At 52.6% G+C, this 18,294-nt stretch overlaps 1 protein-coding gene across 1 annotated transcript in view; it reads left to right on the top strand.

Moving 5' to 3' along the window:
* The window catches only part of JAG1 (jagged canonical Notch ligand 1), a 44,644-nt gene that overhangs the window by 11,082 nt on the left and 15,268 nt on the right, over positions 1-18,294 (top strand). The window contains exons 4-18 of the mRNA XM_086335045.1: positions 3,989-4,243; positions 5,845-5,905; positions 9,629-9,759; positions 9,967-10,086; positions 10,789-10,902; positions 12,041-12,154; positions 12,740-12,853; positions 13,266-13,312; positions 13,653-13,826; positions 14,323-14,473; positions 15,295-15,459; positions 15,922-16,035; positions 16,685-16,798; positions 16,883-16,996; positions 17,133-17,249. Of these exons, the coding sequence (XP_086191171.1) occupies positions 3,989-4,243; positions 5,845-5,905; positions 9,629-9,759; positions 9,967-10,086; positions 10,789-10,902; positions 12,041-12,154; positions 12,740-12,853; positions 13,266-13,312; positions 13,653-13,826; positions 14,323-14,473; positions 15,295-15,459; positions 15,922-16,035; positions 16,685-16,798; positions 16,883-16,996; positions 17,133-17,249 (1,905 nt within the window). The remainder of the gene's footprint in view (positions 1-3,988; positions 4,244-5,844; positions 5,906-9,628; positions 9,760-9,966; positions 10,087-10,788; positions 10,903-12,040; positions 12,155-12,739; positions 12,854-13,265; positions 13,313-13,652; positions 13,827-14,322; positions 14,474-15,294; positions 15,460-15,921; positions 16,036-16,684; positions 16,799-16,882; positions 16,997-17,132; positions 17,250-18,294) is intronic.

The following is an 18,294-nucleotide window of genomic DNA, read 5'->3' on the forward strand; positions in this document are numbered from 1 at the left end:
CCTGTTGGTTCTGCTCCCTCCCCTGCCGTGTGTTGGGGGTTGGGTGAGTGTTATGTCACAGGGACCTGATTGCAGTGGTCACTAAGCATTGGGGTGACGGGGGTGGGGCAGGGATAGGCTCCTCAGCTCTCCCGGTGTCAATGTTGACACAGGCTGGTGGAGCGAGCATCCTTGAGGTTCCTGCTGGCTCCTGGTGAGAGCCAGATCAGGATACCTGCCGGGGTGTGCAGAGAGCCCCGAGCATCTGCAGGGCCCTTCTGAGGCCTCCCATCAACCCACAGGCCAGGGGGCTCTTCCCCGGAAGCGGAGGCCCGCCCAGAGCTGCCCAGGGTTGTCTGCTCCATTTGGGGGTTCTGGAGCCTCTCGTCCTTGCTGGGAGGTAAAACCATGGAAGTGCATCAAAATGTTGGCGTGGGGATAAAGGCCTTTCAGACCTTTACTCCTACAGTGAAGGGTTGCCTCCAAGTCGCAGGGTGTCCCCTGCAGGGCACTGAGCTCACCTTGTTAACCCAATGAGGAGGGGCTGGGGTTTGCTGGGAGTGGCTTACCCACTTGCTTTTCCAGCTTCCCTTCGCCGTGCTTCTAAGGTATCCTGAATTATAGCACGTTCAGAACCCAATGTGTCATCTTCCCTTCCCAAAGCGGAGCTTGCCTAGGGCCCTCGATGGGTGACTGGCAGCAGCGTTTGAACGCCCAGGACCATAATCCAGGAGTCTGGGCGGCACTCCCTATGTACCGCCCTCTCTCCGCATCGGCCTCTAATCCACCTCCGAGTCCTGAAAGTCTTGTGTCCAGCACCTCACTGGCGTCTCACTGCAGTCCTGGTCTGCGCCACCTTCTGCTCATGCCTGAACTCCTATAGTAACGGCTGAATTAATGGACCTCTATCTGCCCTGGTCCGCTTCTGGTGCTTTCTGTGTTCTCCTGCCATCTTCATCTTTTCAAAGTGTAACGTTTGAGTGTCACCTTTCTAAGAGCCATTTGGCAGCTTCCTGTTGTCCTTGGGACAGGTATCTGTGTGGCCCCAAAGCCTCTCTCACAGCCCGGCTTTGTCTCCCTGTCTGCTCCATCTCACATGCCACACTGTCGTTTGTCACATATAATCGTACCGCACCAGTCACCAGAATGCATCACATTCTCTCCTGCCTCAAGGCCTTTGCACGTGCTGTTCCCTCTCCCTGGAGACTTTTGCTTTTTACTCCCTTCACGCTCTATGCCTCCCAAGGGGACTGTCCTCCATGAGGGCAGAACCTGAAGATGTGTAGTAACCCAAATGGAGTTGGCTGCTCTTTAGGGACCAAACAAGGCTTCAGATTTAGAGGCAGAGCCCTGAGCTTTGGAACTGAGAATTCCTTCTCACAGCAGCTCTGCAGTGAACCCTCAGGAGCAGAGCCCGGCCCACGCGAAGCCCAGGAGATACACATGTGTCAGGAAGTATAGGATGGCCTTGCTGTCATCTGCCCTCAAGGTCATTGCTGTTACCTCTCAGGACTGAGCTATCTAAGGGTGTAGATTTTACTGTTTCCCAGAGCAAATGATTTCTTTTTATCACTCTGATCAATAGGTATGTAAACACAAGTTGGCATCCTGAGACCAGGTTTTCCTTATATCTTACTTAGCCTTCTTGGCCAAGGTTGCCATCTAGGTTTGTGGTTGGCGTGGTTCCAGGGTTCTGCTCATACTCACCTCTCATGCCCTCCTCCTTGGCCTGCAGAACTGTTGCGGGTACTTTGCCTTCCATCTTCACGCAGTTCACAATTGCAGGAAGGCCTGCTAACATCCCCTTCTACTCTCTTTATTACTATTTATTATCATTGTTATCTTTGGCTGTGCTGCAAGGCCTGTGGGATCTTAGTTCCCAGACCAGAAATCGAACCAGCGTCCCCTTCATTAGAATGTGGATTCTTAACCACTGGACCGCCAGGGAAGTCCCCCTTCCAGTCTTAAAGCTGGACTGCCAACTGAACTCGCCCAGAAACACTGGTAGTGCCCTGAGCTGATAGGAAGAATGATTCAGGTGGCAGGAGCTTAGAAGAAGCAGTCAGTAGACATGCTCTCTGTAACCCGGATGCCAGGAGTGTGTCACAGACACACTAGGCTCCCTCTCAGCCCTTAGGGAGAATCTGTCATGCAGGTATGAGGGCAGCTGTACAGCCCTGTTTGCCCCATTGAGGATTCCAACATGATGTCCCACAACATCTTCCGGAAACAGAAAGCATACCAGAGCACTGACACGGCAGCCTGTGCCTTTCGGATTACCCTGCACTGCCGTCTGAACTGTTTGTTGTTACCTGCCTGAGTGGAGGGGAGGCCTCGGAGCCAGGGCCAGTGTGTTTAAGTAATTCCTTTATTAAGATCTCATCGTCACATGGTAATAGCTCACTCCACTTTTTAATTGAACCAGCAGAGCAAACACACAGTTAATAGAGGGACATTTTTGTCATTCTTTGGCCCGTGTTTATTTGCAAAACTCAGGTTAGGAAAGCGTTCTCTGCAGGTGCTTCATGCGTGCTGGGGTGTAGGTCTGCAGGTATGCGGGCTTGTCCAAGGCTTGTCCTGCCCAAATGTAAGCGCCCAGAGGGTGTGGACTGGGTGCTGTTTGAGGTGGAGGGTGGCCGAGGCCACCCAGGAGGCCCGTGTCCTGGTCACCCGTGGCATTTGCCCAGCCTTGCAAATGAGCACAGGCCCTGGGCCTAGAAAAACAGGGGTGTGGGTGGGTAAGAATCACAGAGACACTGCACGCAGGCCCTAACGGTCGCTCCAAGGCGGCCTTAGATTTGACAAGGCTTCCAGGGTTGGTACTGGCAGGTTTAAGAAAATAAACACAGGACCAGGCTGGGTGCTGACTTGGGGCCTCGCTTCCTTCTCACAGCCCTGCTCTGAGCTCTGGACACCTAAGTTTGGAGCTGTTTTTGTATTTGTCTCTTACCCTACTAGATGATGCGTGACCTCAGGGCAGGGACCACTGCCTCTTTCTGGAGCCGCTTTGGCCCCGGCTGAGTCTAGGCAGTCTTTAAGGAACTTGACTTGGTTGGAAAAAACCTTCAGTCCACCTGTTGGTAAACTGGGGTGAATGATTTTCCCATCTGCCCTCTGGGCAAAGGTGAAAGTTCAAATACATCAAGTTCGTGGTATTGCTGTTTAAACACCAGCTTAAGAGGCAGCAAAGTTTTCAACTTAAAAAAAAAAACACCCAGAATTACTCTTTGGCTTCCAGTGGAGAGTTTGGGAGTAGACACAGCTTTTCTAAAGCAAAATACACAACTCTAAAACCAGAAAAGAAAGGTTGCTAACCTTGACCTGGGATAAGGAAATTTCTTGGAGAGTAGCCTTCCATAAGAGAGGGGCCTCTTTCTATTACATATAAAGAGCTTTTGCAAACCAGTATTACCAGCAGCAAAAGAAGAGTTGGTGAAGGAGAGAAACAGGCTTGCAGTTCAGAGGAAGAGATACACGCGGCTTTGTCAAAAGGGTCCTCACAATCGGTTAAACACCCATTAAATGAGAAGGTCCAGTAACACGCAGTGTTGGCAGTGCTGTTGGGAAAGTTTGCTCTGCTGGTGGGAGAGCAGGAGGACAGGGCTTCGTTTCTGGTGGTTGGAGTTTTCTGGGTGGAAGTGGGTTTGTGTGTGTGTCTTTGACCTAGTACTTCTGTTTCGGGGATACTTCTTTCTTTTAGAACAACGTGCAGGCAAATACGTTCAAGGCCGTTCCTTGTGGCCTTCCTTATTAACAAAAGGCCAAAAACAACCTCAGTGCACATGTCAGAAGTGAGGTAGATAACTTCACTTTATTTGCAAACAATGAAATACTGGAAGTAAGAAGGTAAATGTATGGTGGTTGCCTCTGGAGAGGGAGGTGAATGGCTTATTTTCTGCCATTTTGTACCAGGTGCATTTGTTATTAAAAATCATCAGAATGGTTGGGGGAGAAATCTCCGATGTGAAGGTCACTGTGATTAATCCTTTTTTTTTTCCCCCCCCTCTAGAACCTGACAGCATCATTGAAAAGGCTTCCTACTCAGGCATGATCAACCCCGGCCGGCAGTGGCAGACACTGAAGCAGAACACAGGGGTTGCCCACTTTGAGTATCAGATCCGAGTAACCTGCGATGACTATTACTATGGCTTCGGCTGCAATAAGTTCTGCCGACCCAGAGACGACTTCTTTGGACACTATGCCTGCGACCAGAATGGGAACAAAACGTGCATGGAAGGCTGGATGGGCCCCGAGTGCAACAAAGGTGTGTGTGCGTGCTCGACCGCTGTCGCCGTGAGGGCCACAGTCTCACCCGCCTCCGGTCAGGTGGCATCTCGGGCTGGGAGATGGGGGCTGTTTTCTAGGCCCCAGACACAAAGCTGCTGTCGGTACCCACTCCCCCAGTGAGTCTTGCCCACTAACCCCGCACAGTGGCTCCATCTCCGGAGCGCTGTCCTGGGCTAAATGGATGCTGCTTGACGCCTAGCCCCTCCAGCTCAGCCTGTGAGTGGCTGACACGGGTGTGTGCGGGCCACACCCCCGCGGCCTTGATTCAGGGCTGCAGTCCGCACTCCAGAGCTGCACCTGGGATCGGGCCAAGGCCAGGCTCCGGCTCATTCCAGTTCCAGCTCAGCCGCTCCTCTTCTGCTTGCTGCCGTCAGCGCCTTCTCTCTGCCTGACCCCGCTTCTCAGGGTCCATGCTTAAGGCCCCTGACCTCACACAGATCCTGGCTGAGATGGGGTTACCCAGCCAGTGTCTGAGAGCCTGTGAGAAACAACACCCGAGGCTCAAGGTGGCCTCCTGGCAACCTTCACTGGGCATCTCTGGGGGCAGGGCTTTGGGGGAGAGAGTGAGCGGTGAATCGAATGTACCTACAGTGGGATACACCTCAGACGTCCCGTCGATTGTCAGCCCCGACTGCTAGAATTCAGGGAGTTGGCACCAGTTCACAGATGTGCACAGAATTGTCTGTGGGCTTCACCTTTACAAACCTTCTCATTCAGAGCAAATTGGTGGGTAATTCTAGTTAACCATATAATAGGCCCTTACGAACATTAACACACTCTGCTTGGTTCATATAATTTGGTAAATTCCTTTAAGATAAACTCAAGTTAAAAAATGAATTTTTGAACTGTGGCTGAAGGGCAGAGCAAAGAAGAATTTGCTGGTCTCTCAGGCAAAAATGCTTTCTTAAATAATTAGAGACAGGAATTTGAAAAGGTAGCCTTTCTGGGATCCAAATAAAAGGACTGATAAACATATTTTAGATAGTTGATGTCCTAAAAATCAGTAACAGTTACTTAAAAGTATCTGCCCAGTATTTTTTAATGTCTGCTCAAAAATTTTTTTCTGTAAAAGAAGCAGAATTGCTTTGTAGGAATACTTTGCAAAAAAAAGTACCACTAGATCCGGCTGGTGGATTAGCCTGCCAAGCAAGGTCGGCCTGGTTGGCTTTGTGAGTCCCGTGGGGTTTCTGAGACCCAGGTGTTTGGTCGGAGGGTTCTAGGAAGGCTGGAGGATGGAGGAAGGAAGATGACCAGGGGAGGATTAGGCCTTCTTTTTGTTTTGGCGAGGGTGGGAACAGGGCAGGTATCCTTCAGAGGCACCCCTTCCCCTACCCACTTGCCTGCTTTTTGTCCACACATAGCGTCGCGTTTGAGGATCTGCTCATGTGGCCTTGAAGTTTAAAGCTGGATTCGTTCTTGGGGCACCTCCCATCTTCCTCTCCTTATAGTGTACTTGAAATGAGATCTCTTAAAACAGTGGATTTTGTCGGATGAGGCCATTCCCGTGACTGTGGCCGTGCGAGAGACTGGCAGCACTGACGCACCCTTCTTTGTTTCCCTTTTTTATCTTTTTTACAGCTATTTGCCGACAGGGCTGTAGCCCCAAGCATGGGTCTTGCAAACTCCCAGGCGATTGCAGGTAAACAACTCGACTTTTTTTTCCCCCTAATAATTATCCCTTTAATGCAGAAAGAGGACTGACTCTACTGTGAATATGCCTATCTTTCATTGGAGGACAAGAAAACTTGACCAAAAAAAAATTCAAATAAGCACATCCGAAGCTTATTAAATTATACCAGCTGTCCACTGGAATGTACATGCTTCTCTCTTGGAAAAAAAAAAAAAAAAACAAACTTCTGGGCATAGCAAGTGACTTCATGTATTAACAGTTCTGTAAATTGATAACACGTTGTTATAATCTTCCCCTTCAAGTGCTAATGGACTGTCCAGGACTGGGTTGGTGCTGGGGGCTCTCTCCTCCCCCCACCGCCGCGGTGTTCGGTCTCCCGGCCCTCCCCCACTTTTCCCATCAGTAGGGAAAGTGGAGCATTCTTTAGAATGGGATTAGCACGAGCTCCTGGCCCCCTTCGCAGGCGGGAGCCCGGCCGGTGCTGAGAGGTTAATGGCTGGGCTGGAATCTTGTCAGTTGAGCCTGATGAATGCAGACTTTTGCTGCCGACCTTTGAAGTCTGTTCTTTTATGGCGCGGGACAATGCAAGAAGCCAAACCTAGACCTTCCCATCCCCACCCCCCCACTTCCCGCTTACAGCTTTTGGAACTTCTTGAAATGTGCATCATGCCCATCTGGGAAAGGCTTGTCTCAGGAAATGCTGTGGCTGTCTGTGGCACTTTGACAGGAGCACCCACTTTACTCCCCTCCCAGACCTGAGGATTAGCAGATTTAATGTGACACTACATGGGTCCTTCGGACCTGTTGTTTTCGCCCCCAAAGCCACTCCAGTTTGAGCCAAGGGCAGCTTACGAATCCGTAGTCTAGAGCAGTGCCTCTCAAACTCACGTTACCTGGGGCTCTTGTGAGGTCTCGAATTCTGAGTCGGGGGCAGGTGAGGGGCAGGCGGATATCGAGTCTCAGCAGTTGCAGGAAGCCTCCAGTGATGCCGCTGTTGCTGGAGGGACAAACCTCGGTACTGTGTCATTCCCCTAATTAACCGGGCGTGTGTGGAAATGCAGGTTCCAGGGTACCACCCTGCACCTAGATGATCCCACTCCCTCGGCTGGGCCCAGGGAATCTGCATTTTGACCGGCCCACCTCAGCCACATGGTTTTGCTGCTCAGAAAGTCTAGAGGACCGCCCTGGTCGCCTGCACCTCGGGGTGCTCCCTGCCACCTCTGCTCGCCGCCAGGAGCGCTGAGCTCTGAGGCTTGAGGCTGAAGTAGAGCTCAGGGCCACTGAGGTCAAACGGAAGAGGCTGCTCTGAGATGTCCCTGTCCTTGCACTCCAGAGAGGCGGTTATGCTCCCGGAAGCCGAGGGGGTTTGGGGCGGACCCTACCAGTGGGGGCAGCTGGCGCCGTCGTGGGGAGCAGGCCCTGCTCCTGAAGGGTGCTCGCGGGTTCAGAGCAGCCGAGCTCGCGGGCACCCGCCTGTGTTGGGCTCAGATGACTATCAGCCAGGGGCTGATTTCTGCTCCCGTCATCAGAATGAACACGCCGCTGCCAGGGGAGGCCCTCCCAGCCAGAACAACAGGCTTTGTCTCCAGAGCTGAGCCCTTCCTCTCTCAAAGTCTCCCTCCCACTCCTGCCTGGACACGCAGGCCCTTACTGACTGAAGGTGTGACTTTCCCACACGGCATTTGCATAGCCTTCCACCCGGCTCCTTCCCCTTCCCTTGAAAGAAAAATGATAACAGAACCCTCTTGCGGCCAGAGGAAGTTCTGGTCGGTCTGCTGCTCCGTAGCTGGATGGCCCGCGACCTGTAAGCAGCCCTCTGGATGGTGGCCGACAAGGGTGTGTTTTTGTTCTGTTTCCTCCACATGAGAGAACCTGCCTGCCTCTCTTGCTCCCCAGTCGACCTGGGTTCCTTTTCCTGGATGCACGGTCTTGCTTCATTGCAAGCCTGCCAATAATATCAAACTTAATTGTGAATCATCCTGTGAGGAAAGTCGCTTCAATTTCTCATGAGAACCTTAATCATATATTATTAAACTGGGACAGCTTTGTGGATGCCTGTTTTAGGGTCAGTATTTTTATTTGTTTTCTTTTGAAGTCATCCGTGGCCTCTTGTGGTTCCTTTTTTATGCTTGGGGATCCAGCTCTCATTAATTAAGAGCTGAGGGCAGGTCCTCAGCTGTCTCTTCTTGCATTTTGTTAAGCAAATTGAAGAGGTGTAGCAAGCCCTCATTTGGGAGGGAATAGGGGAAAGACAGTGACAAGAATGCTATTTCAAAATCAACTCCCTCTTAATATCTACCTTCTAGGCTAAGAGTATCAAAAGCATCACCGTGAACTCCCACCAACTTGAGGGTCCACTTTTAAAGAAATTGCTACCAAAGCATTGACTTTGTTCTTCTTTTACTCCATTAAATAGTCATTTGTCATTTAGACTGAAGTTTCATTTCAGATCAACCGGAATCCTGTGTCTGATTTTTAAACCGCACATCCTGGTGGTTCTTTGTACTGGGGCGTGGATGGCTTGCTTTTAGAAGTTAGGAAGTGGTTAGTCAGAATTCTCAGGGGCTAAGTTGACTCGCGGCCATGGGTGATTAGCCATTAGCTGGATCCCTATAATTTTCCCATGACGAAGATTTTTAACTTGCCTTCAGCTCTCTGGAAGCAGAAAGCCTTTACGTCTTGGGGTGCTTGTTTTCCCAAGTTCAGCTGAGTGGGAAGGGGGAGACGGTTCTGACACAGCTTTCGTGGGCCCACCGTGGAAATGCTTGCCTATTGCTCTCCCTTGCTTACTCCCCCTTCACTCTGCCATGGGGGCCCCCTCCCCTCTGCTCCAACCTGTTTGCTGAAGCTGGATTTCTGAGAAGACACAGTTGCAGAGGGCTTGAAACCTGAGGGAAGAGTAGCTGAGCCCTGTCCCAGGTGAAGGTGTGTGCTTCTGGTTTTGTTTGAGGATCAAAGGCACTCTCTGGCCTCCAAAGAGTCCGATTAGTGATGCGCTTATTTATCAAGGAAACGCACCTCCCTTCCCCAATACTGGATAAACTGAGTTGACTCGGTTTTTGCAAAGTGAGAAATAACTGCTATAGAATAAAGAGCATAAGCAGCCACGATGATGGGTCATAGGTCACCCACAGAGCTGGCTCTGAGCACGGTCCGCTTTCCTCGCTGTCCCTGCAGACATGTGTCCAGAGATCCAACCCCATCTCTGCGAGGAAGGGTGCCTCCTCCCTCCTTGTCCCGTCTCAGGACGCCTCCGTGGGAGGCAGTTTTCTGCCACCCTTGATATCTTGATGCCTTGTTGTGTGCTGGGGTCATGCCTTGCTCTGAAAGGGACCCCAGTGGAGCTGCGGTGTAAAACTCACCACATTTGCAGGACTTGTGCGTGGCTGCTGTCACTGGAGGGAGATCCCTCTCCTCCGCCCCTAGGGCTTGATTGATTCCCCACCCTGGGCTCCTGCAGGAACCCGAGAAGAGAGAGGGGCTTTGTGCAGGAAGGCCCTGCAAGGGCCTCTCCCTAGACAGCCTGCCTTTTGTCGGGAGTCACCTGGGCCTGGGAGGGGCCCTCGGTCCCACTGTGAAAATGTTTGTTCAGAGGGAACCCCTGGACGGACCTTGAGCGTCTACCAGGCGGTCACCAAAACTAGCAAGCCTGGGCTTCGAGGGCTTGTATTTTCTGGCTCGGCTCTCCCCGCCAGCTCTGGAGGGTAAGGCTGGCGTGCTGTGTGTCCCCAGGTGCCAGTATGGCTGGCAGGGCCTGTACTGCGACAAGTGCATCCCGCACCCCGGCTGCGTCCACGGCACGTGTAACGAGCCCTGGCAGTGCCTCTGCGAGACCAACTGGGGCGGCCAGCTCTGCGACAAAGGTGCGTCCATGCAGGGACTGGGTTTCCACTTTCCTTTATGTTTGTTTGTTGGGCTTTTATTCCAAATCTGCTTGAACTTGCCTTTAACGCTGTGAATTTGGGTTTATTTCTCTTGGTTTTAGTTTGTAAAGAGGAATGGGTCTAGGAACGCAGCAGATGGGCCGTCTCTCTGATCTTTGAGAGACTTCTTTGGGGTCTTTTTGGCAGATCTCAACTACTGCGGGACCCACCAGCCATGTCTCAATGGGGGAACTTGTAGCAACACAGGGCCTGACAAATACCAGTGTTCCTGCCCCGAAGGGTACTCCGGGCCCAACTGTGAAATCGGTAAGCGCTCTAGGTGCAAAGAAAGCCCCTTTTCCACTCTTTCTGTCTGCTCAACTCAAATACACTTAGAGACTTGGAAAAGGTGAAACTGCCCTCCGGTGTTAAGACCTGTGCTCCCAGCAGCTCCCTGGCTGTCTGAAACCTCCCTCCAGTTGCTCAGGTGTTTTGGGTGTGGCTGATTGCATCGGGGCAGCGTGTGCAGGGCAGTGACCCAGCTTCCAGTTGGAAGCTGGGAGAAAGGTGACCAGAGCTTAGCAAGAAAGATGACTTCCTTTTTCCCCAGACACAGTAGGGTTGTGTCCCACGCTTGCTTGCTTTCTTTTTTTTTTTTTTTTAATATTTATTTATTTTAAATTGATGATTGGTTTACAACATTGGTTTGATTTGTTGATCATACATCAACATGAATTAATATGTTGTACCTATGTTAACACAGGTACGCCTGTGTCCTCTGCCTCTTGAATCTCCCTCCCACCCATTTCCACCCCTCTAGGTTATTTCAGAGCCCCAGTTTGATCTCCCTGAGTCATTCAGCAAATTCCCATTGGCTATCTATTTACACATGTTAGTGTATATGCATCATTTCTTGAACAAGCTCGAGCTGGTGGCCCAGGGGTGGGCTTTGGGTGGGGTGGGCGGGGAGCTTGCGTCCGGTAGCCTCTTGGTGGGCGTCCCATGCTGATGGCCCTCTGGTGTCCACAGCGGAGCACGCCTGCCTCTCTGATCCCTGCCACAACAGAGGCAGCTGTAAGGAGACCTCCCTGGGGTTTGAGTGTGAGTGTTCTCCGGGCTGGACTGGCCCTACGTGCTCCACAAGTAAGTCTGGGCTTTGACCCGTGTCCTTTCTCCGTGCGGGGGTGGGTGTGGTGTGTGGTGGGGGCTGCGGATCACTGTGTCGAGATGCAGGGCTATCGAGGCCCCATGTCATCTCAGTGCCGGGTCTGTCTCTGTGGGAGGGGCTCCCCTGTCTGAGGCAGCCTCCTAAGTCAGCACGTGCAGCTCTGACGGGAAGAGGCTCCCCGGGAAAGCTTCTCCCTTTGCACGTTCCCCCTGGAGCCCCGCCTCCTCTGGATTGAATCCTGGGGGCGCTGGTTCTCCTCGAAGCCCTGCAGACACCACCTGTGGGGGAGGTTGTCACTACTGAAGTTCATAATGGGGACAAACATTTTCCAAGAGGGACCAGGGCTACCGAGTTACCAAGATTTGTGGGTCCTACCATTTCCCTTGGAGGTGGGGAGTCTGTACTCCTTAACAAGCCCCTGGATTCCTGGGGTGTCGCCAGGCCTGAGGTCCTCTGTCATCTACTCCTGAGAGCAGGAGGCGACACAGTTAAGGATTGGCCCGGGGTTGGGATCGCCCCCACTGCTTGTGGGACTCTGGTTGCTGCCAGCCGTGCCCTGTTTCAACAGAGAAAGGTGGCGTCCTCTCTTCCCATTTCCTGGGGCATGAAGGCTCAGCGAGCAGGTTCATAGGGAGAGTCTGCCACCTCCTGAGTGTGCAGGAGACCACCCCTCCAAAGGCCCTGGAGTCCAGTGCAGAAGTGGGAGGTTGGGTACCCCAGGCATGTTATTTTGGGAGAACTCTGTGAGCAGATAAGAATGTGATCTTTTTCACCAGTGAAGAAAGTTATTTATCCTTACTGCTCCTTAGCTACCTTTGAGCTGAGATGAAACTTTTCTTTAGAAATAAAGGTGGGCAGAGATGGTGTCCCAAATTACCAAGGGCTGACGCCTAGGAATCCAGCTGGCTCTCCTGCCTGCTTAGGTCGGGGATTAGATGAACTGGGCCAGTGGGGGATTTAAAGCTAAAATCGGGCCTTACCGTCATCGTGGCTGTCACTTCAGGTGCCTTGCTCTTAAGTGAAGGTCCCTCATGTGAGGGGTGGTGTTAAACTACCTGATTATCAAATGGACTGAGATTAAGTTGCCAACCCTCTCCTCTCTCTGTCGAACAGACATTGATGACTGTTCTCCAAATAACTGTGCCCACGGGGGCACCTGCCAGGACTTGGTTAACGGATTTCAGTGTGTGTGCCCGCCCCAGTGGACTGGCAAAACGTGCCAGTTAGGTAAGAGAGCCCCCGCACCAGGGTTAGCGTGAGTCCTCCGAGCTGTTGGGGAAGATGCATGTGACCGGCTGTGCCAGTTCACGCGCCGTCCCTCCCGAGAAGTCATTTATTATCGAGGGTCGCGCCAGCGAGCCTGGGAGAAATCCCTCGTATGCAAATGGCCTGGCTTTTGGAGGCCCTGTGGGAAAGTCGTGGGATTCCTCGAACCATGTCAATCGTCTGTCCGAGAAGTGTTCAGCTGGGTTCCAAACGGGGATGATCTCATGAGGAATGAGCTGTCTGCATTCTTTCTGCCACTTTTAAATCCCAGCAACTAGGCTGCGCTGGGTTCTGCACAGAAGTGCCTGGTGCTTTCTGCCCTCTGGTTGGGGGCTGGCTGTTCACAGCAGCTGGGAAGTGATCAGTCAGCGTGCCTTATTAGATCATGGCTAGGAGGATTCAGATGTTCCAGATAGTATCTCTTATTTAGCGAGCTTACTGAAATGTCTCACTTCAGACAAACTATTGGTGGTTTCTTTTGTGGGTGTGGGAGGGTTGGGGTGGGGGTAGAACCCCATTTCTCACTGTTCATCCTCTTTCTTTCAGATGCAAATGAATGCGAGGCCAAACCTTGTGTAAATGCCAGATCCTGCAAGAATCTGATTGCCAGCTACTACTGCAATTGCCTCCCAGGCTGGATGGGTCAAAACTGTGACATAAGTGAGTGAGGTTCTCAGCACTTTGATTTTCCTGACGCCAGGGTGTTGAAGGTGTTGGCCGGCTATATATAGTCAGGCTCCAGGTTTAAGACTTGAGGAGTAGAAGGAAAACCTTATAGAGGGAATGTTTTTGGAGAAGGAGTGTTCAGTGAAAACATACTTGTTATCAGGCTCATTAGCTGGTAAAAAGGCTGTACACTGATAAGGTGGTTAAAACAATGATGTGAAGTTACAGTTGCTCAGTCTGGAAGAATTAGGGAGTGTTCCCACCCAGTAATAACCTTATCTCACGGGAAGCACACAGGAAATCTGATTGGAGGTTTTTAATCTGTCCTGAGAGGAGAAGGCTTTTCAATTAAGCCCAATTTCAATGTAAATTGCCCCTCTGATGTGATGGCTTGTTTATTTTTTAGATATTAATGACTGCGTCGGCCAGTGTCAGAATGATGCCTCCTGTCGGGTATGTAAATCTTTGCTTCAGTCAAAACCTTACTGATTGACAACAAGCCTAAAGATTGATGGGACCCCCGGAAAGCTCTGTCCCTGGGGGATTTTAAACTGCAGATGAAAAGTGAGGCTCTGGACGCTTCACCCGGGCTCATGTTACCCCCAGCCTCCCTCCTGGGAATCGTCTTGACGGCATGCACATAGAAATTCCTCTGTCACGTTTGGAAACGCATGGCCTCTCTCTCAGTGAATCAGCTGAACCGAAACAGTCACGTTGAACCACCGAAGCCCCGTGTTTGTGCAGCACCTCGAAAAAAATGCATGTGTTTCTCCCCCTCCTTCTCCTCCTCCAGGATTTGGTTAACGGTTATCGCTGTATCTGTCCACCTGGCTATGCAGGTGATCACTGTGAGACAGACATCGATGAGTGTGCCAGCAACCCCTGTCTCAACGGGGGTCACTGTCAGAACGAAATCAACAGATTCCAGTGTCTGTGTCCCACTGGTTTCTCTGGAAACCTCTGTCAGGTGAGCCAGGCTGGAGCGCAGATGGCCAGGTTTTCACAGATGTCTCCTCCTCTCCCTCCATCCCCCAACACTGCCTGGAGTCTCCTCTTGACTAGGGATCTCTTCGAGATAAGCCGTGAAAGGAGACTGATGAGTGATTGTCTTCTGGGTGTCTGTTGATTTCTTTATTTTTCACTGGAGGATAATTGCTGTGCGATGTTGTGTCTGCCATGCAACAGCGTGAATGAGCCATGAGGACACACGTATCCTCTCCCTCCTGAACCTCCCTCCCGCCCCTTCTTTTTGTCTGTTTCATCTCAGACCCAGTGCTCTCCCACTCTGCCCTGCTTTTTCAAATGCTTACCTGGACAGTGTCTAGGACACAGCTATAAATCGTGCTGCGTGTCCTCCTGACGGAAGCAGTTGGAAGGGTCACGTTCCGGGGGCCGCTGCCCCAGAGGAGTCGTAATCACGCCTTTGTTTTACTTTGTTCCCTGCCTGGTCCCTGGTCCCACAGCTGGACATCGATTATTGTGAGCCCAATCCCTGCCAAAACGGTGCCCAGTGCTACAACCGAGCCAGCGACTATTTCTGCAAGTGTCCTGAGGACTATGAAGGCAAGAACTGCTCCCACCTTAAAGACCACTGCCGCACCACCCCCTGCGAAGGTACCGTCTGCCCCGCTCAACGCTGGCTCCTCTGCGAAGCTCCTCCTCCTCTCTGGCCATTTGTCACTGCCCTGGGACACTCGAGGGGAGTGTAGATTGATAGCCCCTTTGGAGGGAAGCCAGAACACGTGGAAACAATCTACCCAGGCCGCCAGTGGAGGGGCCATGCCTGCAAGTAGCCTGGGGAGAGAAGGAAATTCATTTAGCATCCTGTCCTGGGACGGGCTGGTCTGCAAGCCGAGACTTTGCCTGGGGCACCCACTTCAGCAGCGCCTTCTGCCTTGGTGGTCTCTGCACCAGCAGGTACAAGAGCCTCAGGCCACATGTGGTCCAGGGCATTTAGAGAGCGATCGGGGCAAGTAGAAACCCTGATTTACCTAACTTTAATTTACTTAGATGTAACTAGCGCCTGTGGCCGTGTGAGGTGGCTTAGCCCTAGGTTCTGCAAGTCCGTCCTGCAGCCCTGTGTGCCACTGAGTGGAGGGGAAAGCCGTTCCTCCTCGTCAGCCAGCTTCCAGCAGAATTGGTGGATGTAGCAGGAAGGGTGGACAGGGCCTGCGTGCATGAGCTGCTCAGCTCCACAGGAAATAAATACCGCAAAAAAAAAAAAAAAAAGCAACTACTACTCTCCTCTGCGTGGAATGTTGGCTTTGCCTGTCACAGTGCATGCAGCACATGGCCATCTTGGCCCCCGAGGTGCCTTGGGGCTTCTTACCCTCAGTAGCCAATGGCACTTGCCTCTGGGAGAGCAGGCGGCCTGGGTCTTGGGTTTGGGAACGCTGGGTCCCTGGCGGGGCACTGAGCCCGGGTCTGTCTTGCAGTGATTGACAGCTGCACAGTGGCCATGGCCTCCAATGACACGCCGGAAGGGGTGCGCTACATTTCCTCCAATGTCTGCGGCCCGCACGGGAAGTGCAAGAGTCAGTCGGGAGGCAAGTTCACCTGTGACTGTAACAAAGGCTTCACCGGAACGTACTGCCATGAAAGTAAGACCACGTGGCGTCAGGGCCCCACCTTGCCTGGCCTAGCCGTGGGGGCGGGGCTGGGGCCTGGATCCTTTTAGGCAAGACCAGCTCAGGGGTGCCGTCTAGGATCCAAGACCGAGGTGGTGCTTAACTGAGATCACTGATGCCTCTGGGGTCTTTAGCACATATGTTTCAGAAGGTTGTGAAACCTCCATAGGTAGGGGGGTCCGCCTTCCATCACAGTTTCTTCCTGACCCTCACTGAGCAGCTTCGTGTGAGGATGTTCAGTAGAATGGACGGGTTGCCCTTTGGAGGCCCCTGCTTCCCCAGCTGCCTGTCAGGTTGCAGGACAGTCCTGATGGAGTTCAGCGTGGCGGTGTCGGGTGGCTCTTCTCGGGAGGAGCTTGAAACTCCTAGGAGAGCGCTGGCGGTGGCATCGCTGGTCCTGCACTCACCCAGGTTCTGTGTCCCCTCCTTCCCCAGACATTAACGACTGTGAGAGCAACCCCTGTAGAAACGGCGGCACCTGCATCGATGGCGTGAACTCCTACGCGTGCATTTGCAGCGGCGGCTGGGAGGGGGCCCACTGCGAGACCAGTGCGTCGGGCTCCCTGGGCACGGCCGCGCTGGGGCAGGGGGCAGAGGCAGCCCGGGATGGCCACGCTGGGGCAGGGGGCAGAGGCAGCCCGGGATGGCTGCGCTGGGGCAGGGGGCAGAGGCAGCCCGGGACGGCCGCGCTGGGGCAGGGGGCAGAGGCAGCCCGGGACGGCCGCGCTGGGGCAGGGGGCAGAGGCAGCCCGGGATGGCCGCGCTGGGGCGGGGGGCAGAGGCAGCCCGGCAGGCCTTTCCTTCTAGTGAGAATTTCTGGAAGCAAGGCCCCAGCAGCTCCTGCTGTGGGACAGGAGAGCCTGTGTGCACTCCTGTAGTGGTGCTCAGGCCAGCCCATGGGAGGGAGTGTCTGTGGAGATGCTTTGAGAATTAGCCCCTGGAATTAGCATGCTTGACATCCCAGCTTACAAAGAAAGGGGTCATCTTTTCTGCCCATCCTGAGTTGAACTTACATGACTTGTCCCGGGCTCCTTTATTCCTGGGAAAGGCTGACCCTGCTTAAGTCCCGGCTTGGCTGTGCTGGTTTTTGAACTGGGAGTGGAAAATGGGGTGAAGGTGGAGAGACGTGCCTCTTGCACGTTGTGGGGCATTGAAGGGCCTGGGAGTGGCTTCAGCTGGGTGTCTGCTCTCACTGCAGACATTAACGACTGCAGCCAGAACCCCTGCCACAACGGAGGCTCCTGTCGCGACCTGGTCAATGACTTTTACTGCGACTGTAAAAACGGGTGGAAAGGCAAGACGTGCCATTCACGTAAGTGGGGGCCGGCGGGGACCTTGGCCTGTGTCTGGGGGTGCAGGGAGGGCGGCCTGGGCTCACGCCGATCTCCTCGTCCAGGTGACAGCCAGTGTGACGAGGCCACGTGCAATAACGGTGGCACCTGCTATGACGAGGGGGACGCTTTCAAGTGCATGTGCCCTGGAGGCTGGGAAGGCACGACCTGCAACATAGGTACGTTCTGCCCCTGCGGCTGTGGTGCGTGCAGGGCATCCGAGTCCCTGGGACCGCTCTCCGGGGCCTGTGTTTTGTCCCTCGCGAGGTCTCTGGAGCCTCAGGGAGCATGGTCTTGTTTGCTCTTGTCTCGCAGCCCGGAACAGCAGTTGCCTGCCCAGCCCCTGCCACAACGGGGGTACCTGCGTGGTCAATGGCGAGTCCTTCACGTGTGTCTGCAAGGAAGGCTGGGAAGGGCCCATCTGCACACAGAGTGAGTGTCCCCCCAACCCCGAGCTCTGCAAGAGCTCATCCTGACCCCCGGGGGCTGGTGATGGAAACCAGAAGCGGAGCTGTGTGATGGCTCCGTGCACATCACCTGGGCCTTGATGGGAGGCAGCCCTGCACCGGGCATGAGAAAGTCACCCACTGCTGGAGTCCAACTCCAGCAGCCAGGGATTCGACCTGAAGAGGTGAACGGTGTCAGTGAATGAGACAGCCTCTCAGTTCTCTTTGGACTGCCTGTTTATTTCAAGTTTAAGATTCTCGTTTATACTTTTACAAAAACATTAGGCCAGAGGTTTGACATTTTCAGTTTCCCCTCTCCCAGATTTATTATCTCCATAAATCGTTATTCTTCAGAGTTCCTGCTTCAGTGATTCTCTGGGAATCAGCCTTATCATCTATTATCTACCTCCTCTAATGTGTCCTATAGTTAACATGTGATTACATTGTAACTCATGCTACATTCCTCAGTTTATTACTTATCTTCCTAAATCCTGTTTGTCCCTAACATCCTGAGCTCACTATCTCTTAAAAAGGCTTCTAGCTATAGTGTCTCTAAAAATTCCTAACTTCTATAAGCTATAGTAAAATATGCTAACTTTACAACATTCCTTAAATCTTTAACTTCTAAGTGTTCTAATTATTTCTAAGCCCTACATTCAGTAAACTTCTTTGCCATAAACATTCTCCTCACAAATAGGCTTCAGATAGCAATCCCTCCCATGGCCTCAAGCTACGGCCTATGTGCTCATCCTGGAACACTCGTTTGTAACTCTTTGAACAAATGTCAATGATTAACTTTATGAATTATTTTCTGAGCACAGCTGCAGAAGGCTTTGTGCCTTCTCATGCTCCTCTCAAGAACAATAAGCACCTTAATATTCCTTTTCAGTCAACTCATCGGAGGAGAGGAAAAGACAAGTCAGAATTACAAGGCCTAACTCCTTAATCCCAGGTCTGTGCCTGCAGAATGAGGAGAGGGGGCTGGGGGCTGTGCCTCCATTTTGTCAGTAATGCCTAACACGGCTCCCGAC

The sequence above is a fragment of the Bos grunniens genome, chromosome 13 (assembly GCF_055505025.1).
Source record: "Bos grunniens cultivar Pamir isolate PY7600 chromosome 13, Bosgru_T2T1.0, whole genome shotgun sequence".
Taxonomy (NCBI): domain Eukaryota; kingdom Metazoa; phylum Chordata; class Mammalia; order Artiodactyla; family Bovidae; genus Bos; species Bos grunniens.